A 26,213-nucleotide genomic window follows, 5' to 3' on the forward strand; every position below is an offset into this window, starting at 1 on the left:
GAAAAATGGTCGGTGTAACCTTAAGAGACAAGAACAGAGCAGAGTGGATTAGGGAACAAACGGGGTGAAGGATATCATAGTTGAAATCAAGAAGAGGAAATGGACATGGGCCGGTCATGTAGCGCGTGGACCAGATAACTGCTGGTCATTAAGGGTAACTAACTGGATTCCTAGAGAAGCCAAGCGGGTTAGGGGGAGACAGAAGGTAAGGTGGGCAGATGAGATTAAGAAGTTCGTGGATATAAATTGGCAACAGCAAGCACAGGACCGGTTTAACTGACGGAACATGGGAGAGGCCTTTGTCCTGCAGTGGACGTAGTCGGGCTGCTGCTGCTGATGATGATGTAGTAGCACATAGCTTCCTTCCTATTGTACACCGCTTTTTTGGTCAAGTAGAAGCGTATGGAAGGTTTCATTTGCAGATTGAATTAGATAGTATTTCAGGAAAATAACTTGAACATTCAACATTTCCAAATAGACTATATATAAAGGCCCATTGAGGTCCATTTTCAGAATGTTTATTCACAGCATGTGATATATGTAATGCCATTTACAACTATGCTTTTGGTGAAGTGGAGTACTTTAAAAAGTCTTGTACGTTGTCACATCTGGCACACAATTATGACGCGAATGAAACAAAGGAACATCGTCTTGCCATGCGGTATGCCCACAGAGTGCAAATTTTGTTAAAGGAGGTAAGTGTAAGATCACAGAATTGTAAACTCTATAAAGCATTGAGTAAACAAGTAATTTAAGCCATATTGAGGTTTCATTTGTAATCTGTGTAGGGGTGGCGGAAAGTTTTAATAGAAACAGAAATCAAGTTCACTTAATGTTTGCTTTGAAACAGGTACTCTGCACAGCGATTGTGTACAACTGATCAGTATGTTTAAGAATTTTCAAATAGTAGCTCTACATCTGAATTGTTGCCTTCCTGCAACATTGCTTAATCATTTCTCCACTGCAGTACTATTTGCCATGTCGTTCAAAGTGCGCATACAAGTGCCACCATTCTGTTAGTGCTGTGTGAAACACACTAAATCCTGAACATATTGCACAGTGGGAATACGGCGCAGTAGCTGGGACATCCAGTTTTCAACTGCGTATAGATGCGGGTGTCTGGCATCGGTGCTAGTGAATATTAGCAAGACTGCTTTCTCACCTATCCTTTAGGACCCGGTTTAGGTAAGACAGTTTGATCACCACCACTGTTTCACCGTGACATGGCAAGCATAAAGTCTTCTCATCATGTAGTCTATGCCATCAGATATGAAAAAGGTAAAGTCCATTTTATGAGCCGCTACTCCACAAATTTTAGAATATTCGGTGTTCCAGAGTGTCGAACTGACCACCATTCACCCTCGTGCACCGATCAACAAGCCTTCTGATAAGCTCAAGTGGCATAGCAAATCACAAGTTTCTCACAAAAAGCTTCTTGTAGGAAACAACCCAGAGAAACAAAAATGCAAAGTAAGTTCTGGCACTGACAACTGGGTAGCTTTCTTTTCTAGAAACGCCTGCAGCTTGGCACTGCAAATGCGTGAATTACTATTTTTTTTCCTTTCTCTTCGTGTCGCCCAACTTCGTACAGACTTCAAATGTTGTCATTCAGTGATGCACTTTTTTCTTTCCACGTCTCCATTTTATGCACTGTGCTGATTTCGGCACATATTATCAGCTTTCTCGAGCCTTCACCTTTGAGTAAACATGAAATCATGACACATAATTTTGCGGTGAAAAACGCATTTATTTGCTTACAAAAGCCGTAAAAAAATTAAAGTACAGTGTATGTTGCTCAATAATAAAAAAAAAAAAGAGTCCACACCTGCAGTGACGAAAATGTGTAAATATCAACTAATCATGATGTCGTAGAATCACGTGGCATGTATTGAGACTAGGCTAATGAGTTTGTGCGACTAGTTATGACGCCTTGTAGTGAAGATAAAGGTCATGGCCAATTTGAGTTCCTATTTCGTTCCAGTAATCTCGCAAAGGTAGCATGCAACCCAGTATCTAAGTTTGGCTTAAAAAATTGCTCTCGTAAGTAGCAGCCAGTCGTAGATGTTAACGGTAAATGCACAAAGCGACCATATTTGCATGACTTAGTGCAGTAGTTCTCAAATGGTGGCTTGGGGATCCCCTAGGGTTGGCGAAGCTATTTCCAAGATCCGCGAGATCCTCAACCACTTTTTAAACATTTCGTAATTTTTTTACATATGCAACTTCGTTTAAGCATGGCTGTGCCAAGAATTGATGAACTACCCAAAATGAAGTGACACATTTATTTGATGTTTTTGGTAGCAAAAAAAGGCACCTGTCTCGCGCTCCAGTTGTGCTAATTTACCCACATACCCCCCTCTCCCCTCCAAGGGGTCTTCCATCACTTCCACCCGTCCACAAGGGGTCCCCAACACATCCATGGCTGAGAACCACTGACTTAGTGTACAGTACGACAATATGGCTAATAATTATGCCCTGCAGTGCCAGAGCACCACATCACCACGATCTCGTTCGCGTTCAGGCATTTATGACAAAGCAAAAGCCCTGAGCCATTTCTTGACGGTGACCATATTCAGTGTACATCATCACTTGACTAATACAAATGTGTTCCTTCCACAACTTATATGTTAATGTGTTCCCTTTACAACTGGTACAAATATACCACAGCTTCCTGGTTTTTAAATGCAGGCAAGTAAACAATATTCAATCCACCAGATTAGTGGCAGTAAAATTCCAGAGTTTTTTTTTTTTTTTACATAAGTACATACTGAATTAACACACACTGGAATGTTGCAGAGTGAAAATGGTTTGCAAACCCTTTTAGCATATAAAATGGCAGGATGACGTTGCAATGTTGTTCTCCTTTGACACCATCCATAGTATTCGTGCTTAACACGCTACCTCCAGCTCCTGTCTCTCCCTAAACAGCTTCTAACATGCAGAAATGTATTCTTTTTGCTCTAAGTACACCTGGATTCACCATACTGGGCTCTTGAAGAGCGTTGCTTTGAAATGCTTTCCCTTCACTCCCTGGCGAATGTACTGCAATCCACAAACGCTCATGTTCGTTACAGAAACATCCGTCTCCACCGTTGCGTTGCAACCAAATGCAATCTCTCCATGTCACTGAACAGAAAACATCACACTCTTCCACATGGCACAAGAAAAATGAGCATCTCACACCCCTATAGCTCTCGCATGGCAAGGTTCAAAACTCGCATCACAATTTAACGAGCCCCACCGCCTTCGGAAAGAGCAAGAAGGTAAAGGAGAAATCTTAATGGTTGCACAGTGGTGACACACAAACCTTCATGACATGCTAAGCACTGTGATACTCTGCAAAAAATGTTGATACATATATAAAGCTATCGACCGCTACGATTTCCCTCAAACAATATTCTTTTCTTCGGGTGCAAATGCTTGTTCTTTTGTAGAGGCTATCAAACACAGGTTCAAGCCGTGTAAGAAAACAGCCTTTAGTTGGCAGCACACGATGTAACTAAAGTGATTTCCACATTAAGAAGAGCGAGCAGCTGCAGTAGTTTTATGAAGGAAATTCTCAAATGTATGTCGGAAGCAATCGTTCAACGGCTTTGACTCGGCCTGCTGAATCATACCAGAGACAAAACAGACAGGCTTGTGGGCAGTGGTGAAGTGTGAAACTACACAGCATAATTATGAAAATTTGGACATGTTATTAGGTCACACATAAATATTTATATTGGGGCAGGAAACATTTCTGAACAGTGTAGACTAGTTGTCAAAAGCTTCACCAGTTCAACAAATACTTCACATGGTGTCTAAGCACTAAAGAAAACGTTTGGTTTCCCATTTGTGCGCGCAGATCTGTGAAACTCCGGCACCTTCCATGAAGTGTGAGATATAGTGGAACTGGTGCGTCGGACAGGTCGGTTCAAAACATGCCTCGAACGGCATTGAGCACCAGCGACGTGGATATGAGCGACCAGATGTACAATGTTGGCGACATACTCTCCGCAAACTTTCTCGAGTGCTTCAGGATGTATATAAGGTACTTGTTCGTAGACTTTGTTTTGGGCGCATCCTGTGAAAGAAAAACAAACAAATGTTCAGTTTGGACTACACAGTGAACAATGCTGGCACGTGTGACCTCCTTTTTTAGAACTTTCATAGATCAACATACAGTAAAACTGCAGAAGCAATGAGTTGGTATGAGGACACAAAAGGAACGATGCACAGAGAGGAAACAAACCCTTCATCACATCATGGCCCGTAAGATATTGGAACGGCATGCTGAACAACTTACTCTGTTAGGCATACTTTTTTTTGCTTTTCTGATCTGCGATATTGCTTGCAGACTATAAATGAATGCAAAGAACTGTAGTAATTGGAGTTTCATGGTTAATGCTCAGTTGAGTGAGGGAATGACTGTTTTATTTTTTCTTTTAACTTCCACAGCAGTTTTATGGACACAGAAGATGAAAGTACTAGAAGAAAGTTCAGTCAGAACTGACAAACTACTTCAAGTCGCCAAATAAATGCTAATTGACCGGGGTTAGAGCTATGCTGCTTTGCTTAATGCATCCTGCAGAGAACCATCCTTTGGCTCGCAAAAGCTTTTTTATTGAGTTCAGAAACCAGTACACTCATTTTGATGCTTTTCAGAGCTTACTCTGGATAACACACACGACTTTCAGATGACACACTTTATTTTCTGGCTCTTGTAAAAATCTTACGTGTGAGGTTCCACTGCTAATTCTTTTCCTCACTACCTCTGTATTTTATCCACAAGCCTGCTGTTTGTCTCCACTTCTTTTATTTTATTATCTTTCCCTTCCCCATAATATAGGGTAGCAAACTATAAGTTTCTCAATTCGTTAGTCTTCCCCCCTTTTTTTGTCACTAGTCCCTGTCTTTGTAAATTAGCTTGGTTTCCTTTTTTATGCCCAGACGTTCACACCCAGTTCAAAAAACTAAAATTCCCTGATGCGCAGAAAAGGTGTGCAATGCCACATAGATACACTTGTAAGTAATATGAAATGGGATACTGAAGTTATTTTCTAAGGGCCATCGCGGCTAAGCGCAGCTACCAAAAATGAAAGTGTTCATAACGCTCGACACTGAAGCAGAAAGGTGCCTCTCGCAAACCAATTCATCACGTCCTCACCTACACATTGCAAACCTGAACTTGGTGTTCCCTTTCATGCAATTCATAGCCGTTCCCATGATAGACAAGCAAAAGCCCAACACATCAATTCAACCTTGCCAAGCTCTCTTGCTCACCATGGGAATGGCGTGCTCTTGAAGGAACTCCCTGAGGAAAGGCTGCTTCTTGTGGACTGGAGGAAGGTACTCCCTGGGACTGCCGCGGTACCACCAGTCACGCCTGCTTGGTCGGGAAAGTTGGAAAAATGGCAATCAATACAAGAACCAAGGCCACTACTTAGCTAAGGCATTTCACATTAGTAGCACTAAATCAGGTTGCACTGATAGAGCACCGATTTGAAACTTCGTTTTTATTTACAATGGGTTGATAGGTTATCAGAATAGCAAGTGAAGGTGAAAATTTAAGCTTTGAAATTTCACACTGAACCTTCTGTAGGGGTACATTGGTGCGATGTAGTAGTTTTTTGTATTTGGGTCGCTGTAAATGTTCTTCAAACTTGGCAAGTTTAGTCCCTGATTCTTTTAGAATGGAATGGCACCGTAATCATCAGTGTTTAAAATGTTTCTTTTCTCAAGTTTTCTTACATACTTCATATAAAAAAAAGATGCATCCCTGGTTCTTTTAGAATGCAATGGCACCGTAATCATCAGTGTTTAAAATGTTTCTTTTCCCTAACTTTCTTACACAATTCATATAAAAAAAAAGATGCAGGAAAGACATGAGCTGGCACAAAATCACGGTTTCATGGTCATGTAATAAATACACAACTCATAACACAATTCAATGGCTTCATGTGAGCCTGTTCTTGAGCTGGTTCACAAGGATTGCTGTACAATCTTCCTAGCAGTTCACTGAGGTTCACTGCTCGGGCATGTCCGTAAGACGTGATAGAAACTAACAGCACTTGTGTGTCTCAAGCCTCTTCTCTGTTCCTGTCTCATGCACTTTTAGCTTCTATCATTTCAGACAGTGCACAGGAGACATAACACTGATTGCCCTCTAGTGCGTTTATCCATTACTCTTTCAGAAGTTACTTACTTAGCGGTAAGCTTACAAGAAGAAAAGAGCAACAGAAACAAAAAGAGGTTGGCATGACAGCAGCGGAACTTGTATGAATGAAACAATTTCGCGTAGGTTCCTGGCTGAATAGCTGAGTGGCCAATGATACTACAGAGCAGACCCCTTGTAATGTGACCACTTTCAGCGCGGGACTGGTTATTATATGGGTTTTTCTGACCACCGATATGTCGCCTATAGAACTCCATGCATAGGCGAGGGAAGGGACGTAGATGCGTGGAGGAAAATACCGGTTATAACGCGGACTTTTTAGGCGCACGACCATAAAATAGGCGAACGAGGTTCACTTTCCCACTGCGGTGGCACGTTCTAAATGGGAGCAGGTAGGAATGCACGGGTGGAGGCCAGCCGCCAGCCGCGAAAAGAAAACATAGTGGAGGAGAAGAGAGGGTACAGTAGGGAGGGAGAGAGCATGTTTTCAGAGTGCGAGACAGAGGCAGCGGAGGCGGCAGCATATTTTTTCTTTTTCTTTTCGGTCTCCGTCTTTTGCCATGTTGCATTTGTCGTGTGCGCTTCTCTGTTTATGGTGTCGTAGTGGCCGTGTGACGTCGCCGATGAGACTGTCAAAACAGATGACATGTGGTCCGGCCTTGTTGACAGCAAGGTCGTAACCGCTACCGACACTTTCCAACAATTAGTCAATGACAGGGAGTCAGAGCTACCTGTCTGTGAGGAAGCGAGGTCAAGTGAAGCGGTTGTCGCAGCAGTGCGCGGTAGTGCGGAGGTTGCAACTGACAAATCAGAGGGCGAGGAGAATGATGATTCGACGCGAGAACTCGATTTCCTGTTCAAAGACGCGTTAGAATACCTCACAAGAGTAAAAGGATACTGCACAAAAAACAATTTGAGCGAGAAATTGCTTCAGGGCTTAATCTTTCTTGAAGACGAAATGGTGCGTAGTGCTGTTCTCAAGCATTGCCAGACAAAAATAACGGCATTCTTTCGTTGATGCCGAACTTGGCAACTCACGGCTGTGTTGTGACTGTGTTGAATGTGTCTGTGAGTGAGAAGTATAATAAATTGCTCTTGAAAGGTGGGTTGCCCTTTCGGCATCGGCAAAAGTCCAGAAGAGCATGTGTTTGGTTATAACGCGGTACCACTTATAGCGCTGATTTTTACGACTCCCGTGACTGACGTTATAAGGGGTCTACAGTGTATAGCTAATATTTCATTATAGTTCATCACTACAACTACACTGTAGCTTAGGGCACAGATGTTTACTGCATGCGTAAAGGCATATAACTTCTTCCGCTAACCAATCCCTACCTGTTGGAGTCCATCTTGGTAAACCAGTACTTGTACAGCACGGCACGAATGTACTTGGGAGGGTGACGGGTGAAAGGGTATCGCTCCATGTTCATCAAGCGCAACGCTGCACCCAGACAAACAAGACACACAAGAAAACTTGTAGAGGTTGTATTTTACGTAAAATAAGGCGTTAAATGTAGCGAAGAAGATGAACGTTACTTGAGAAGGCAGCGGGTACTTGCCAGGACTGTGAACTAACCAGGACCTCCACCAATTAAAATAAGGCGTTTGGAAGCAGCACTTATTTATCAGACAAAACAGCAGCCTCGAAAATTGACGTCATAATGGCGGATCAACATCATCCTCTTCCCATCTCGGCAAGTACCCACTGCCTTCTCCAGTAGCGTTCATCTTCTTCGCTACATACACAACAAATTTCAGTGATGCTCTGTAACACACAATGTTATTATTCTCGCTATCTGCTAGCACTACCATCCAGATAACAATGATTTTGCAGGAATTAATATTTTTATTTGTTAAAGAAAGATTACTTCAGACAATAGTTTTGGTCTTTCTGAGATGTGCAGCACGGGTAGACATCAGTGACAGATAAAGTGACATAAACCTCCCTAATCGACTAGTCAACTGGAGACAGTTTCTATAAAGTTGCCTCCAAGGTCAATGGCGAAATACATTGCTGCTATACGTAGCTTTATCTCGGAATGCTATGGAAGACTAGATATTAAAAAAAAAGAAACCTAAAAAAGACAGTACACTGAACACCAGTGTGTTGTGCCAGATATCTTGAGATCTGGTTACTTGCAGTCTTAGATTTGCAAATGAGTGAAGTGACCTCAAGCACTTACAATATAAAAGGGCGAAACGGGCTCTAGATACGGTAAAGCTGAATTTAATCAGTTAATTCCACAATTATAATTTATGAGTGAATGCGGCAAGGCATTTCTCTTTAAGGGGGGACGCGGGTCTTAGAATGGTGAAAAATGGCCAAAAAGTCGATTTTGAGAAAATGCGATATTTGAAATTTTTAGATCTATAAGCACGTGTCCTCAAATTGTGAACGCTGAATTCGATCAGTAAATGGATTAAAATTGATTATGAAGTCGCCACGGGAGCCGCAAAACAACCCACGGCAGGTCAAATTCGTTCAAACTTCCTGCGCGCGCCGCCGGCGAGGCAGTCGGCCGATCGCCGCCATCTTGGGCTTGTTTTGAAGCTGATTCCTTTGTGCCCATTTTGCCACCCTTCAAAATGGCGTCGTTTAAACAAAACGGCTGCCCTCGCCCCTTTTCCGGAGCCCCCTCCCAGGCCGCTGATTGGCCGGAGCGCGCGCGCACCAGGCAAGCCCCCTGTTCCTCGCTTCCCATTGGCTGATGCCGCCAAAGTTGCCTGCGCTTTTTTTTCGTATATTGTTCGTCGGCCGCCGGTTCCCGTTCGCGCACGTTGTTCGTCTGCTTCCCGCACGTGCCTGCTTGTGCTACGCGACCGATGCACCAACATGCCGTCTTTTGCCGGCATGATTGGAGACGCTCGTCTAAAGAAGAAGACGTGCCAAGCGTACGGCAAGAAACGGAGGAGCCCGTGGAACGCCCGCCAGAAGAAAGCAGCCGACAACGTGCAGCCAATTTCGCCCGATGCTGCCAAAGCGGCGCATTCCGACGACGGTGCGCAGTCGCGGCCGCTTGTGTCCGAAGCGGTGCACTCTCCTGTGCCTTGCAGCGGCACCTCATCAGATTGTGTCGTCGTCGGATCGTCATCTTGCACTTCCAGCAGCATCCTAGACCGCATTGACACAGCGTTTTATTCGGCGGACAAGTTTGCTGAGTGCGCGAGAAATGCAGCGGGCTTGAAGGCATCACTCGCATCGCAGTGCGCGATTGAACGTAAGTTCGAGTTACTAGATATTGATCTGGAGGATGGTGGCAAAGAAAACAGGACAGAATTTGTTATTGTTGATCTGGCGGCGATACGATCGTTATTTGGACTTGTCGCATGCCCAGAATGCGGTGAAAGAAGCGTCACTATTTCAAAGGCCAAGAAAGAGTATGGGCTGTGTTCGAAGCTCATAGTCACGTGCGGCAGTTGTGACTTTCGCGAAGAGCGTTTTTCGTCCCCACGTATAGCCGACGAGACCGACGCCAAAATAAGGCCGTTTGACGTTAATATGTGTGCCATGAAGGCCATCAACAGTATTGGCAAGGGGGCAACGGCTCTGTCGGACTTCTTCGCCGGGATGAATATTTCGCATCGAGGGCTTCACCGTAAGAGTTACCAAAGCCACATGAATATAATGAAAAAAGCCTGCGGTGCGACTACTGCCAAATGTGAAGCGGCGAGTATTGCTCGCGTCAAGGAGCTCTATGCAGAGTTTGGCAACGCGCCCCGAAACGTCAACGTCATTTATGACGGCACCTGGCTTACGCGTGGACATAGCTCGCATATATGTGTAGGCTGCATTGGTGAGGTGTATAGTGGCCTCGTGATAGACCATATCGTGCTATCGAACTTTTGCCTGGCTTGTACCACAGGACCCAAGGAAGGAGAAGCAGGACATTCTGCCTGGCTCATTCAGCATGCCCCTCTGTGCCAGAAGAATGTTGATTGTAATGCTGGCTAGATGAAAGTGGAGGCAGCACTACGCTTGTTTGAGCGGTCACTTGAAGAGCACAAGCTTCGTTATACGACAATGCAGTCGGACGGCAACAGCAGGACATTTCATGCACTCACAGAAAAAGAGGTGTACGGCTTCATAAAGGTGGCCAAAAAGGACTGCATAAATCATGTACACAAGCGTATGGGAGCTGCCTTACGTACCCTTGTAGAGAAAAAAAAAAAAAGCTCAAGGTGGCTCACTTGGTGGAAAGGGCAGACTTACGCAACAAAAGATAAAGAAGATCCCCTCATACTATGGCTACGCATTGAGAAGCCACAGAAACGATGTTCCAGGTATGCAGAAGGCTGTTCTAGCAACTTTGAACCACATGTCTTCAACTGACGAGGCACCAAAGCATGACCTTTGCCCTGAAGGCCCTGAATCCTGATGCAAATTTCAGAGAGCTCTTGCGAAAAATGAGAAGCCGCCACCACACAAGGACAGCCTGCCTGATTTCGTAACTGAGGCATTGGAGCCTGTGTTTAGGCGGCTGAGCGACAATGCCCTCTTGGAAAGGTGCAGCGATGGTATCACCCAGAACCCAAGTGAGAGCCTGCACTCTATGATTTGGCAGCAGGCCCCCAAAACTCAGCATGCATCCTTGCAGAGCATTGAAAGGGCAGTTGTCGAAGCCATCAGCCGCTTAAACCAAGGCACAACCAAGAGCAACGTGGAAATTGCCGAGAAGCTGGGCTACAGCGCTGGCAATAACTTGGTGCGTCACAGCCTTGAGGAGGACAAGGGCAGGCTGCAAAAATCGCAAAGAGAGCATCTCGACAGCAGTTCAATAAAGGAAAGACTTTCAAAGCGTCACAAGCCAGCAGGGGACTCTGCTTACAGCCCTGGTCTGCTGTAAACAGTCATGATGGCAAATAGTGAGAATTTTTGCAAAAATAAATATTCTTGGTTTTAGACCTAAACATTGTGTAAATCTATTGTCTATCCAAGGACAACATTATTACATAATTTTTTTGTGTTCCTTTCACTTGCAAGGCACTGGAATGACCACAAAGTAAAAAAATAATAATTCTCATGCAGAGTCAATGACTATTTTATAGTTCTAGAACAAGCTGTGAGCAGTATTCTGGGTGGGTACAGTGAAATTTAGCATGGCCATTTATCCTATAATATAGAGGTACAGAATGATGTCATTAATATGGCTGTAGCTTTACTTTAGCAAAAGTTAAAGTTGCTAGAAATTTCAAACACGTTTTTCTCAGTTCGATGTTTTTGCACATTGCACTCGGCCTTACGGGGGTTTTTCCTATGTTAAACTTGAGTGAATGCGACAAAGTTGGCATCGTTTTATTCGTCTTGACATGATCTAGGGGGTGATGCTATTTCTATTTCTCTAGCATCACTTCAAAAATTACCATTGAAGATTTTAGTGAGAGAAATTTATTGTAATATAGTGACCATAAATGTTCGACCGTTTTCTTGCTTATAAAATGCCTTCAAATGGATAAAAATAGCATCACCCCCTACAGCAAGTCTCCAGCATTGGGATTATGCATTCACTTTTTGGATTTAGCAAGAATAAATTGCCAAGAAGTCCCATAAGAAGTACGCAATTAATTAAGATTAAGACCGTCATATTTTCTAAACCACTTGAAATATTAAGAAACAAATTAGAGATTTAAAATCAGCATGAAAAACTAGCTTAGGTAATGAAGTTTGGTTAAGATTGAGCAAAAAATAAAAAAAAACATTTCAGAACCCACGTCCCCCCTTAAACACTCTTCATGAGTCCTGTGAGCCTCAAACGCAATGTACAAGATGACTTCCACCTACAAACCTCAAACCAATGGGACGATGGAGCAATTCCCTCGCACGCTGTGCAACATGATGACCATGTACAGCAAAACCTCGTTAATTTGAACTCAGTTATTTTGAAATCATGCTTAATTTGAAGTATTTCTGTGGTCCCGTATTTTACAATGTAAGTTTGAGCGGATAATCTAAAGTGGTGGCCAGCACAAGTCTATTCGAAAACTCTGGGTGCAGTGTGTCGATTATTGATTTTGATTTTGCTGCAAATCCGCGAAAACAATGGCCCTTGAGAGCCACTAGACAATGTAGTTTAGGGATACTAATTAGTGGCAGCTGAAGCACCCCTGGCTTGTTACTTCCAGCAAGAAAAAAAAAAAAAAACGGTCTCGTGATTAGCTGAAATATGCGCCTGTGGAAAACAAGACGTGCGGGCAGCATGTCGCATGCTTCTCGCAACGTTAGCGTGTCATGATTTATTAACTCTTTCTGGGAATTAAAAGAAATTAATAAAGGTCAGTCTGGAGAAACCTGCCATGTATGCGAACCTCCGAGTGCCGGTTGCTCCAGCAATTTGCTCACTTGCACTGCTGGTGAAGTTTTTGCCTGCAATGCCTACTTCGAAAACTCGGGCTGAAAGCTTCAATAGTGATGTTTTCCAGCCAAACCACATCGCGAATTTCGTCACACTGGCGATTTATAAATTCTTTATTTTACCGAAAAGAATGGGTGAATGGTTGCATCATGACGTGCTGACGCAGCAAAAAGCAGGTGACGTGCTTACCACATGTCACTACTGCGTTCCAGTAAAGATGTCTTGTTTTTCGCAGGTGCGCGTTTTAGTTGGTCACATTTTTTTTTTCCAGTGACAGGGGTTAGGCCCAAATCCTTGTTTGCCGCAAAATTGTGACCAGGTATTGCTGGAAGACATAACCCTTGGAGCCACAATCTAGCTGGCACAGCAAACGACCAGCCCTGATTAACTTGAATAATTTCAAGTTTCTTGCATCCCACTTTTTGTATGTTCTGTTAATTCAAAAACCTGCTTAATTAGAAGATTTCTCACAGTCTCAGTGACTTTGAATAAACGAGGATTTACTGTAATATCCAACTTGATCATCACAACTAAATAAATCCATTACATGAAAAGCGATGGTGATGATATGTCTAGGTGAAGATGAAGTATACCAAAATTATTACATAAATAAACATTAGGCACTTTTTAAAGGAGCCCACTGTTAAGTATCTGGTTCAGAAACTGATTGCAAGAGTCTGAGAGAGAGACCAGTCATAGAAACAATTAACCTAAGTTCTCCAATGTTCATGTTGATTTTGCTGTTCAAAACACTAAATGAAACCGGTAAAGTACCCAGCATCATAAAGCTCTACTACCCCCACATCTTTTACAGGGTGTTTGTTCAGAGTCAGAGCATGTCGTTCATGTGCCTGCACATGAGAGACAGACATATACTTCCTGAGTGTGCAGGGAACGTTTACGAAGGAAGATAGAGCAAAGAGATAGGACAGACAGCATTTTTATCAAACTTATGCATGCCTATCTCGAACAGGCAAGGAAGGGAAAAGAGCCCGATGTACTTGGAATATACTGCAAAAGAGTGGCTACTTGGGCTGGTTGGCATTGCATTTTTGAAATATACTTCCTGAATGCGCAGGCAACGTTTAAAAAGAAAGATAGAGCAGAGAGATAGGACAGAGTGCTGTACTATCTCTCTGCTATATCTTCCTTCTTAAACGTTCCCTGCGCAGTCCAGGAAGTACATTTCTTTCAAAAATGCAATACCAACCAGCCCAAGTAGCCACTTTTTTGAGAGATAGACCTTCTAAAACCTGCGTATTTCCACAACTACATAAAATAAATGGAGGACAAACATACCTGCTGCATCATTGCTGAGCAAACGGTAAACCAAGCTGAGCAACCACGGGTTTTGCCTGTAGTCACCCAACGCAGCAAACCACATCTGCCAATCAAGCCTGGGCTGGTGTGGAACTATGGGCACAGAAAGAGCAGTTAGCAAGCACACCCACAATCACACGTGCCAGAGTACACACCGGTGCTACTTTCGTGAAAACAGAAAAAAGAAATCAAGAGATAAAAACTAATGCACACATAAACGTTCCACAACCTTTCTCTATACAAATACACATAACTCAAGAGATGGACAATACATTTAACCAAAAAACTCATTTTCGAAAACGGTGAGTATAGCTAAATAATGCATGGTGGCTGAGTGGTTAAACACATCGTGCCACAAAACAAGAGACTGCAGCTTTGAAACCTCTGCCCCACTCGAACCCAAGATATTGAAATATTTTTTTTTTTTTGCATCTAAGCACTTTGCAATTTTGTTCATAGAAAATGCCCATTTTTCGCTAACAACCAGACACTGCTATCACTGCCAACTACACCGACATTGAAATTTCTTGAAAACAAGCTATTGTTTTTTAAAATAGGTGCATCAAATCACCAGTAAATGAAATTCGTTACACTCACGCAAACATCTTCCAGCTCACTGCTACAATAGCAATGCACGGTGCACTGATTATCTTCCACAGCATCAATTGACAGTTGCGGTACAACGAAAGTCAATTCTCCAAGCGAAGTGCAGTACTTCATGACGATCCTAATAAAACATTTGTGACTCTGCATACTGCAGGGACCCAGCTTTCTTGCAAACAAGAACATTAGCTCTATCCTGTGGTTCCTCGAGACCTCGCCTATTGCGCTCCACATAGTCCCCCTCGCATGCGATGTCAGCAGGAGGACTCGTGTTCTGCTTTTCGCACCCGCACTCATTAAAGAAAGGTTGCTCAATGCTACCAGCTAGTCTGTTCTGCTCGAGTTATCGGAACATTAGTGGTCAAGTTCATCAAACAATATAGCACCAAATGTTCAAACAAACCGCTCTATGAAATCAGGCAGAGTTGCCGTCAGGAGCCTGTTCAGTGTCGATTGCTCCTAGTGTCGTCTGCTAGATGTAATGAGTGCATCTGCATGTAGGGCGTGGACTTCTTTTCCCGACTGTTCCTTGGTCATAGTGCGCTTAAGATGACTTGCCAACCAATTTTCGATCACTGACTTCAGGATCTGGGCTTCCACTGACGTATCTGCGTTACAGCGCAACATAAGTATGCAACGTGGTGCGCATGTTTGGTGACCAAGCCTGCTTTGTCAGTTCAATTCCATTAATTGGAGTTTTAAGCACAGTATGAACAATAATATCATTCAAATAAATTAAGTGACTTTTACAGGCAACAACCATTAATTAGATCCAAGTTCTCAGCAGCTGCAGCGTAAGCACGTTGCTAGTACTCAAAATGTAAATTATGAATATATATGAATATGTATATTCTTAGAATACATAAGAATGAAACAAAGCAGTGTCCTTGAAACCGTGTCCACATTTATGTTGCATGAGCGGTTCTTATTGAGCTTCAGTTGATCGTTTATACATTTCTGTAATGTCCCTTCTCAAGCTAACAGTATTAACAAACAAATAAGAAAGATTGGAGGGCTGAAGAAAAGGGGATGAGCGATGGTGATATGAAATATTGACAAGTTGTACGGAGTTATTTTATGCAACATAGTACTTGATTATTATTTAATATTAATGAAGTGATATTTTCTGACTCATTCACGGTCGTCTGAGAGTACACTGAACTAAACTAGTGTATTCATACTAATGTAGATAAATACAAAGTGCTTGCATCATCGAAAAGACATAATCAGACGTACATATTTGCAATAAAATTATGGAAATCATTCTCAACAATCAACTCCTGATAAAGCGGGTTGCAATCATTAGGCGAAGTAATATTAAATCTCACTCGGGAGCTTAATTCTTACTGCAATGGCTGTAGGTATATAGAAAATATGCTAAATGTAAAAATTTTTTCATCTTTCGCAATGTTGGCAGCCATCTACAGAACTATCACTAGGAGAAAATACAGCTCGAGGTCTAGGAGGCCGTGCGGTGCGAGCGAACTACAGTGACAATGCAGCTGTTCTAGCTAGAGCCAAGCAGATGACAAAAGGCGGAGGCCTTGTGCTCACATCACTTGAGCACCTCTAGTCATAGATCGGCAAAACTTGCAGAACTCACTCATTAAATATATTTGGTGCTTAGGGCTCAGTTGGACTCGGACTCATAAAAATTTTCCTGAGCCGGACTCAAGCTCATAAAAATTTTGTCCAACCGGACTCCATGGAACTCTAACTCATGGCTTGATCTGAGTCTGAGTGAGTTCGCCAACCTAAGCCTTTAGCAGTGTTGCTATGGGTGATGCACGAGGTGAATAACAGAATAACACGAAGGACCAGGCAAAGAGTAATGACGTGCGCACGAGGAATGTCCACGTTGAGACAGAGCCCAAACAGGGACATTTCTCACATGCGCCAACAAGATTGTGCGATACACACTGATAATTGGGGGTGGGCGATGCACATCTCCCGGCTTGTACAGGAATGGCAGCTCCACCCACGGACCGGTTGCGTCATCACTTCCTTCCAAGACCAACTCAGGTCGCCCTCCTACACCCGTCATGCTGTGCAAGCAACAAGGCAAAGGTCGAATTGGCTGGGGGCATTTTTTTTTTTTTCCACAACATGGATTTTCATGACCACGGTTATTTTTTTTTAAGCTTCTCTATTAAAACCCACAGAAAATCCATAATCAGACTGCAGATGAAGTATCATATGAAGCTAATAGTAATATGTGGGGTTTTACATTGCCAAACCATGATACGATTACGAGAGGTGCTGTTATGAAGGGCTCCAGAAATTTTGACCGGCTGGTGTCCTTAACGTACGCTGACGTCGCAATGCAACCACCACGACAGGGATTGAGTCCACAAACTTCATGTCAACAGCTGAGCACCCAAGCCGCTGCTCCACTGTGACGAATTATTGTATGAAGCGCAAATGATACAAGGCAATGCTTGTGCAGTCGAATCCCACAATAATGAAGTAAGCTACAACAAAATTTTCACCGCAACAAATAATTATCAATTCTCCACCAGCCGCCCATAGAAAACAATGTAAAATATGTCTCGTGACACCTAATACTTTTCCTGGATATTTTCACTTTAACAACATTTTCACGGGTACAACCCCGTATGAAAAAGGAAGTGGTCTAGGATTGCCACGAAATTCCGTACTCGACAGCTCATGACATCCAGAGCGCACTGCGGTATCGCAGTGCGCTCTGATGAAGACCAACCATGTCTTCATCAGAGACACGCTTTCTGCTACCACATGCACATTCAGCTAAATTTATCGTCATTGAGATGCTCGGCGACACCTCACCCATTCACCATAACGCTGCCGGTGGACTTGATGTGCGTGCGAGCCGCGCCAGAATCGCGATCTACAAGAACCCCTGCCATAAGTTTTTGATGTCATGCTCAAAATAAAACTACCGCTCATTGTCACTAGCAGTGTGTTGATGAATAACAACAACGCGTTGTGAATGCGCACACACAAGCAGCGCGCACCTAGTCCTAGCGTAACTGCTTTGTGCCGCAACCGCTGCGAACTCAAATGTGGTAGTTTTAAGCGCGATCATGGGCGATCACGAAAGTACGCACGCAGTCAACGAGCACTGACTCAACCCAAGACGATTTCTAGCCGTAAAGAAGCGAAGAAGATAGCAACGACGCAGTTTTAAGTCACGCGCACGGCCAGCGCAGCGCGCAGAGATTGAAAACGGAACTACTGTTTGCTGCAACCACGGTGCAGATTGAAAACGGAACTACTGTTTGCTGCAACCACTGCGCAGAAAACTGCGGTCAATATTGTCTTATCCATCAATAGCACACACAATCCGAAGGTGCACAGCTAACACAGCTGTAGGTTAAAAATAATAAAGCCATAAAAAGACACGAAGCATTACAATCTTCCTGTCGTTTACTTATGGCCGCGTTAGTGCAAAGCTTCGTCACTTTCTCTTACAGTTATCAGTTGGCCTCTAGTGAAGCTTTGACACATTTGTTCGCGACGCCGCGACCAATACCAAAAACCGAAGATATTGCTAAAATACTTTTGGTACAACCTCTAGGTATTGAACATGGCATTTGATGCCAGGTCCATGTGGTGAAGGTGCCTAGCAAAGCCCTGTCCTTATTTGGCACACCATGAGGACGAAACTGAGAACAAAAGCTGCTCTTTGCTGGGGCACTTTACTCACGTTCATAGAAGGGGTCAATGAGCTGAGAATGAGTCCCAAGGTAGTACTCATTACGTAGTACACTGAGAAGTTCTAAGGTCTGAAAATGAGTCTGCCTTAGTGGATCAGTGGTGAGGCTGTTTGTCTGCTGACCCGAAGGTCGCTGGTGCGATCCCGACCATGGCGGTTGCATTTTGATGGAGGCGAAATGGCAGAAATCCATGTACAGTAAAACCTCGTTATAATGATGCGAGACATAATGAACTAATAGATATAACAAAGCCATTGTAATTCCCCTTGAAATTCCTATAGACGCCCATGTATTTAAAACCTTGTTTTAATGAAGCAAAAATTTCTCCACAATGAATATAACAAACCATTCTTCATCCACAATGAGCATTTAATGATCATTTTCGTATACGTCAATTCAATATTTCATAGCGTGCGACGGTTTATGTTTCATTACGGCTGCGGTAATTCAAGCTCGCGCCTTGCGCTCCCCGGGAGCCGACTGCAAACACACGTGTGGGAGTGAGTCTCCCTGCCTCCCCTTTCCTCTGGAACTAATAGACTCGCCCATGCAGCAACTCTCGTCAGCCGGCCTCCCCTCTCCTGTAGAAATCGTTGTCCCACCCGCACATCTGAGCACCTTCTTCTCTTCAGCTCGCCGGACCTCGCGCGCGGCTAGGGCACAGAACACCTACCAGAACACCTACCAGGAAATTGTGGCCATCTTTCTTGATGTTTGCTCTGGAAAAGTAACACCACCTCTATCAGTTTTTGCCGCTAGACACGAGATGAACAACGGCAGCAGCAAACATAAGTGCAAGAATATAATAATCAAGCAGAAATCAGCAATGTAGAAAGCCGTTGAGTCGGACGTCAAGAAAAAAGGAAAGTGGCTGAAGATTTCGGCGATGTCGCCAGTGGGTGCCTTGGGCGACCAGACCCAGACGTCGTGGGCCGCTGTCCTTGACGTCGGCTTTTTGCCTGACTGCCACACTTTCTGCATGTACGTCGGTGCCAATACTGATGCGGTGACAACCGAAAGTTGTCAGATGCGGAAATTGTGCCCGTGGTGACAGGCGTGCATGACGAGTGTTGGTGAACCGACGCTCGCGCAAATGCTGGATGCGATAGACCTGCTGTGCCGCTTCTTTGGTGCTTAGGATGACGGCGAGAATGAACTCGAAATAGCTGCTGCAGCTGAAAAAGCAGTCATACGCATGAGCAAGAGTCCGCAAAAGCTTGTTAAGGACTATTTTTCTTCTAAGTGACCTGCCAGCTGGTGTGCTGAATTTGGCGAAAACAAAGTGCATTGTCATTTATTATTTTGATACTTTTTGCCTTCCGCCGGCCGTTTTTCTCTGCGCGGTGGGCTGCTGGGATATTTGTTGGTAAGTACATCCTTTCTTGATGGCCGATTGTCGGTAGAAATAGATAATGGTTATAAGAAAATAAAGGTTATAACAAAGTAACTACGACCCCCCCATCAACTTCGTTATAACGAGGTTTGACTGTACTATGCGATGTCAGTGCACGTTAAACAACACCAGATGGTCAAAATTTCCGGAGCCCTCCACTACGGCGTTACTCATATGCACATCGTGGTTTTGGGATGTGAAAAACCCCACATATTATTATTATAAGGTGAGCTTACATATTATGTGAGTGTTTCGTGTTCCTCAGCAAGGAAAAGATAGTGCGAGCCAGACAGGGCAAAGAGGCTAGATTTTTGGCTTTTTTGTAGTAAATATATATTTTTCACAAATCAACAACATTTGAAAGAGGGTACAATTTTCAAAAATCAAATAGTTGAAAGTGAGCGTTTATCTTGTCAACATCTTCATAACCTTGCCTTTATTTAACTTGATGCTCATTAATATTGTCTATGAGTATGATGATCGCGACATAATGGAAACACTGGATAAACAAACTGAATTCCGTTTCAGCTTTTTTTAGGAGCGATGCCCCTTATGGCATCACCTAGTCGGTCGTCCTTCCATCCTGCGTAGCCAGCACATCCACGGAGTGAACGATGATGAGTGGGGCGAAGCATCCGTTCGCCCGATGCGTGCCCTAGTCTGATAGGAGCAGACAAACAGACAGACAGACGGATGCATGGATAGACACACGAACGGACGGAAACACTGACAGACGAATGCACGGATGGAAAAACGGACGCTTCACCCCACTCGTCATCATTCACTCCGCAGATATGCTGCGATTTTTTTAACTGATGCAAAACTAAGAAATAGCGTGATCTGTGCAGAAAGAACGAATGAAGGGGTTTCACCATTACCGTCTGAACAGGCCATACGAGCTTGTCAGGTGGAAAGGCTGAACCTTGTAATGCCAGTGCCGAACTGTGGGCCACAGTCTTCGGTTCAGCCCGCGGTCCAGTTCCGAGAGTGGGACCAGAGATATGCAGAAGACCCACACCGCAGCTGTCCCGAGGAAAATGGTGCCCATGGTTGAGAAGATCTTGCTCAGGAGACCTCTTTCTTTTGCAACAGACCTGAAGGAAATGAAAAACAAAAAACGCAAGTACGAAACATACATTCAAGTCAACAAAACACTACCATAAAATGCCGAGCAAGCATCCCCATTATGGTGAAAGATAATCTGACTAGATTCGGGACAGGGGCGCTTGCTCAGTCCCGGACCGAGATTCAAGATGGTGCTGGGAAACCGGTAAAAATGAAAAAAATGCCTATTCATGTTGCTAATGAGACGCTTTATTTACAAAGAATTTCATAAACAATATTGAATATACATTCGGCGTACTCATTCTTGCGGTTCTTTTTGCATAAGCGATGCTCATCTCGAAAAAAAAAAAAGCGGCCGAAGGGGAAGAAAGGGGTGGGTGGGTGTGATTGCTTGGTCATTCGCGCTTATTTCAGATTTTCAAAAGAAAGGGAAAGGGGCGCTTGCTCAGCATTTTACGGCAGATAGGGAAAGAATTTGAGGAACTAAGCACGCTCAGACAGCAATAACTGAATTAACTGTTGCACCCGATAATAAAAAATTAAGAGGTTGATTCCCACATCAAACACAACACTCCTGGTACAAATACAGAGCAAGGCACTAACTGGCGATTAGCGTGAAACCGCTGGAGAACTGCATGTTCTTGTTCCTAGGCTTCTTTTTTGCCCCCTTGCCCTATATGATAATCTTTAGCGGGCTAGCATATGCACAAGTACAGTTAAAGCCCAATTAAATTCCTTTAAGGTGACCATGCAAAACCATGAAAAATATCCTAATTCCAAATACCATCCTGCTGAAATTTCCCGCAACTCTTTGAAGACTGAGCTTGTCAATATAATAGCCCTTAAATATGCACGCAATCGAGGCTTATACAGAAGTAAAGTGGGTCATTGGAGCAAATGAATTGCCAGGAGAATAAGTTTCCATACTATGAACGCAATCTGCACTTGTCTTTTTCTCTCCCCCCCCCCCCTTTTTTTTCTAACTGTCAAGGCAGGAAACACCAGTTTTACGTCAGAACGCTGATATTACATTCAGGTGACTTTTTTATTTATTTTAAGCCCGTTCGATTAATTTATTTTAAGCCCGTGCACACTCAATTCGTGAAGACACCCATTTTTCTTCCTTTTTTTCCTCAATTATTACCTAGGAGATATTGTAAGAGGCTGGTCTTGGACAAGTTGCCTAGCATAAGTGATGTTTTTAACACACTAGTTCTATAGATTTTGATTCAGTCAATGTGTTAATACTGGCGTCACACTACCCTGGAAAACACCCAAGGTTCTGATGACAAGCTGAGGTGGAAAAATCTAAAGGCTCTAGTTAAATGGAACCTTATTGGACCAGGAAAATGTAGTCCACTTAACAGGAGTTTTAATGAAGAAGGGTGGAGACTCCAAGTATGAAACCAATCATGCTGCAAGGATTTGTTCCATTTAAACAGCAGTTCCGTTTAACAAACTTCCGTTTAAATAGAGTCTACTGTACATGCAATAGCTTCGTTTAGAGGGACATTAAAGAGCAAAACTGTTCTTTTCGTATTAGTAAACTGCTCTTCTACGGGACCAAAAACATCGCGTTTGCAGCAAGAATATGCCGGGCAAGCAAGAAAACGCGCAAGAAGAAAATGTGGACGCCACCTTGACAGCTTCCTCAACATTTGCCGTGGAGCCGCATATTTTGACGGTGCCTACTGAGGCTTAAGTAGTACACACCAAATTTAAGCAAATTTTGTGGCACCAATGACACCAAAATACGGCACACAAACTTTGTAATCTGTGACATCACACGAGGAGATTTCGGTGCCAAATTCATAAATGAAACTTCAAACTTGATGTTCTCCTCTCTTATTAAAACTGTGATGGTGAAATTAACAAAATTAGAGTTTCAGAGAACGTTTTATCAATCTAAACCGATTCACTGTTTCTCTTCAGTGTCCCTTTAACACAAGATACTCCAGCCCACTGAACCTGCATTTCTTATGACTTAGCTCATCTCGTATGGCCCCTGTAAAAAGGACTTTGCCGACGCATAGTCAAGTTGGGGTCGTCCGATTTCAAGTTCAAAATATCTTTTTCTTCAGGTTACTGCAATAAAGACATCTTTCGTAATGCCCCATATTGCTGGCATTTTTAAGGCACTTTCCACGTCAGGGAGACTTCACCCGCGACTCCCACGAGGGGAAGTTAAATTTCAACATCGCAAAGTACAGTTAAACCCCTTTGCAAGAGACGCTGATGTAACAGACAATGGCTATAAAGACACATATGCGCCCACATTAAAATATGGGTTGATAAGAAAATGCATATGCAGTACCCTGCTTCCCAACAGTAATAATGCTCGTAGTGAATTAAAGAATATTGAATAATCTTTTTACCTGTACAGAGCGATCAAAATATGGTAAGCCAGAGATGCAGCTCCGACCCACACCATGAGGGGCACGGCAGTGCCGAGAAACTGGTCAAACTTTGCGCTGCTGAAGGCTGCAAACAAAGGGCACAATGGACGTAAGATTGGAACCCGTTAAACGGCGGTAAAAAATTAAACCCACCTAGTGTGAAAACAGTTCAAACAGCATTCGCTCAATGCCAAAGCTAGAAACCTTGAAATTGTCTCTGCAAATATTCGACAATCAATCTGATTATGTAGCTATATAGATGACTGTCCCGTTGTGCAATTAGACCGAGGCTACACAACCTACACAAGACTGCACGAATCAGCATCATGATTTGAGTACCATGATTTGAAGCACTCGCTGGGATTTTTCTTTTTTGCCCTGCCTTTTGCTATACCTAACTCCTAAGACTACCGTAATTACTCGAATCTAACGCGCACCTTTTTTCCGGTTAAGCGAGTTCATAAGTCGCATGTGCGTTAGAATCGAGTACGAACAAAAAAATTACGGTCAATCTATTGCCATCGGCAAATCCAAAATGGCCGCCCCCTACGTGCATCGGCACGGCGCGTCGGCCATTTCTGCCTATGTGTTTCCCATGTGCGGCACTTCGTACGTGTGCTGAGGAGTTCGTCATCTAGTAGTGCATTAGCATCGACGGCGTGGAAGGGCCGACTCCAAAAACTCGAGTGCACCACGATGCCGCTTTTAAAAGAAAAGTCATCGCGTGTGCAGAAACGGACGGAAATCGGGCCGCATCGCGGTCGTTCGGAGTTCCCGAAACGTGCATGCGGGACCGGCGGAAACAAAAGCAGAAGATTGTCGACAGCAAAGCTTCACGCAAAGGCTTCAGTGGACCACAGCAAGGTCGGTTTCCGCAAATAAAGAGCTGCTCGGCGAGTATGTGCTTGAGCAGCGAGCGGCACAGCGGCCCGTGACGACAGAACTGCTCCAAGTGCGGGCTATGCAATTAGTCTTAGAAAAAGGCCTAATGCGGAGCCAGTTTAAAGCGAGCAGGTGCTGGCTAACTAACTTTATGAAGAGGAAAGGCTTTTCCCTCCGAAGGGGAACATGCATATGCGAAAAGTTTTGCAGTGGAGTACGATGAAAAGCTTCACAGTTTTCAGAGGTTCGTCCTAAACTTGCGGCGCAACAACGGCTACCTGCTTGGGCAAATCGGGAATGCTGGTCAGACGCCTCTTTACTTCGACATGCCTGGCACCACAACCGTCGAGAAGAACGGGGCGAAGCAAGTTCGCGTGCTGACATCGGTCCACGGTAAAACTACAGTGACGGCAATGCTCTGTTACACGTCAGATGGGCACAAGCTTCGCCCGTACCTCATATTTAAATGGAAGACGCTCCCGAAAGGAGTCGTTTTTTCGAGTGGTGTGATCGTGCGGGCCAGCGAGAAAAATGGGTGCGCGTTGCAATCGATGTCTTACGTTTTTTTTTTTTTCGCGGTGGAAATTGGGTGCGCGTTACAATCGAGGGCGCGGTAGAATCGAGTAAATACGGTACTTTAAGAGGCATCTCTGAAAATATATGTTCGTGCATCTGCTGTATGCATGCCTATATACCCATACAGATTCAAAATTGAAAAAAAAAAAATACATGCTGCCCGAAAAACATGATGGACATGGCGTTCACCCTCATTATGTCAGAGGGGACTACAGTCGAACCCCGCTACAACAAAACTGACGGGGAGCGGAAAAAATTTCGTGGAAGCGACAATTTCATTGCAGTGAAATCGAAAAAATATAGCTGATCTGAGCTACCAAACAGAGGAACGTTTATTCTCAAAATTCAAAAAATGTCCGCTGCTTCCTATTCTTTCCCAGCAGCGTCATGACGCGATTCTCACCTATGCATAGCAAGGCCCTAGTGAAAAGTACCCTGAAACAACGCCTAAAACTACTTTCGTGAACGAACCAAACAGTTGCATTAACACCTTAACACCAGCAGCTGTCCGCCGTCAAAAGTATCCGAGAATGCCGAAATGGAAACAGGGTATCGTGAAGAGGTGACTTTTGCATTATTCTATGCTCAGAATATAACCAACCATTATACATAGCCTTCATAGATTACGAGAATGCGTTTGATTCAGTAGAAATATCAGCCGTCATGCAGACACTATGGAATCAGGGGGTCGATGAAGTATATATGAACATCCTGAAAGAAATCTACAAGGGATCAACTGCTACCATAGTGCTTCATGAAGAAAGTAACAGAATACCAATCAAGAAGGGTGTAGGGACCAACTGCTACCATAGTGCTTCATGAAGAAAGCAACAGAATACCAATCAAGAAAGGTGTAAGGCAGGGGGACACAATCTCCCCAATGCTGTTTACTGCATGCTTACAGGAGGTTTTCAGAAGCCTAGAATGGGAACAGTTAGGGATAAGAGTTAATGGAGAGTACCTTAGTAACCTGCACTTCGCCGATGACATTGCATTGCTGAGTAACTCAGGGGACGAATTGCAACTCATGATTACGGAGTTAGACAAGGAGAGCAGAAAGGTGGGTCTTAAAATTAATCTGCAGAAAACGAAAGTAATGTACAACAACCTCGGAAGAGAGCAGCGTTTCGAGATAGGAACTAGTGCACTTCAAGTTGTAAAAGACTATGTCTAATTAGGGCAGGTAATAACCGCAGAGCTGAACCACGAGATTGAAGTAACTAGAAGAATAAGAATGGGGTGGAGCACATTTGGCAAGCACTCTCAAATCATGACAGGTAGATTGCCACTATCTCTCAAAAGGAAGGTATATAACAGCTGTATCTTGCCGGTACTTAGCTACGGAGCAGAAACCTGAAGACTTACAAAGAGGGTTGAGCTTAAATTGAGGACGACGCAGCGAGCAATGGAAAGAAAAATGGTAGGTGTAACCTTAAGAGACAAGAAGAGAGCAGAGTGGATTAGGGAAAAAACGGGGGTTAAGGATATCATAGTTGAAATCAAGAAGAGGAAATGGACATGGGCCGGGCATGTAGCGCGTAGACCAGATAACCGCTGGTCATTAAAGGTAACTAACTGGATTCCTAGAGAAGCCAAGTGGGTTTGGGGGAGACGGAAGGTAAGGTGGGCAGATGAGATTAAAAAGTTCGCGGATATAAATTGGCAGCAGCAAGCACAGGACCGGGTTAACTGGCAGAACATGGGAGAGGCCTTTGTCCTGCAGTGGGCGTAATCAGGCTGATGATGATGCCATTCTTATTATCCACCACTCGCGGCTAG

General features: G+C 43.8%; 1 protein-coding gene across 2 annotated transcripts in view; it reads right to left on the reverse strand.

Moving 5' to 3' along the window:
- Positions 1-3,694: 3,694 nt before the first annotated feature.
- LOC119170603 (lipase maturation factor 2-like) overlaps positions 3,695-26,213 on the reverse strand; it is a 37,744-nt gene continuing 15,225 nt past the window's right edge. The window contains exons 9-15 of one of the 2 annotated variants that reach the window (XM_075887036.1): positions 22,956-23,061; positions 20,394-20,609; positions 16,348-16,472; positions 13,804-13,917; positions 7,490-7,595; positions 5,263-5,365; positions 3,695-4,063 (exon numbers count right to left, since the gene is read on the reverse strand). In XM_075887036.1, coding sequence (XP_075743151.1) covers positions 3,914-4,063; positions 5,263-5,365; positions 7,490-7,595; positions 13,804-13,917; positions 16,348-16,472; positions 20,394-20,609; positions 22,956-23,061 — 920 coding nt within the window. In that variant the 3' untranslated portion in view covers positions 3,695-3,913. Of the gene's footprint in view, positions 4,064-5,262; positions 5,369-7,489; positions 7,596-13,803; positions 13,918-16,347; positions 16,473-20,393; positions 20,610-22,955; positions 23,062-26,213 lie in introns of both variants that reach the window. The other variant, XM_037421821.2, reaches the window with a different exon arrangement.

Source organism: Rhipicephalus microplus, chromosome 2 (assembly GCF_043290135.1).
Source record: "Rhipicephalus microplus isolate Deutch F79 chromosome 2, USDA_Rmic, whole genome shotgun sequence".
NCBI classification, from domain to species: domain Eukaryota; kingdom Metazoa; phylum Arthropoda; class Arachnida; order Ixodida; family Ixodidae; genus Rhipicephalus; species Rhipicephalus microplus.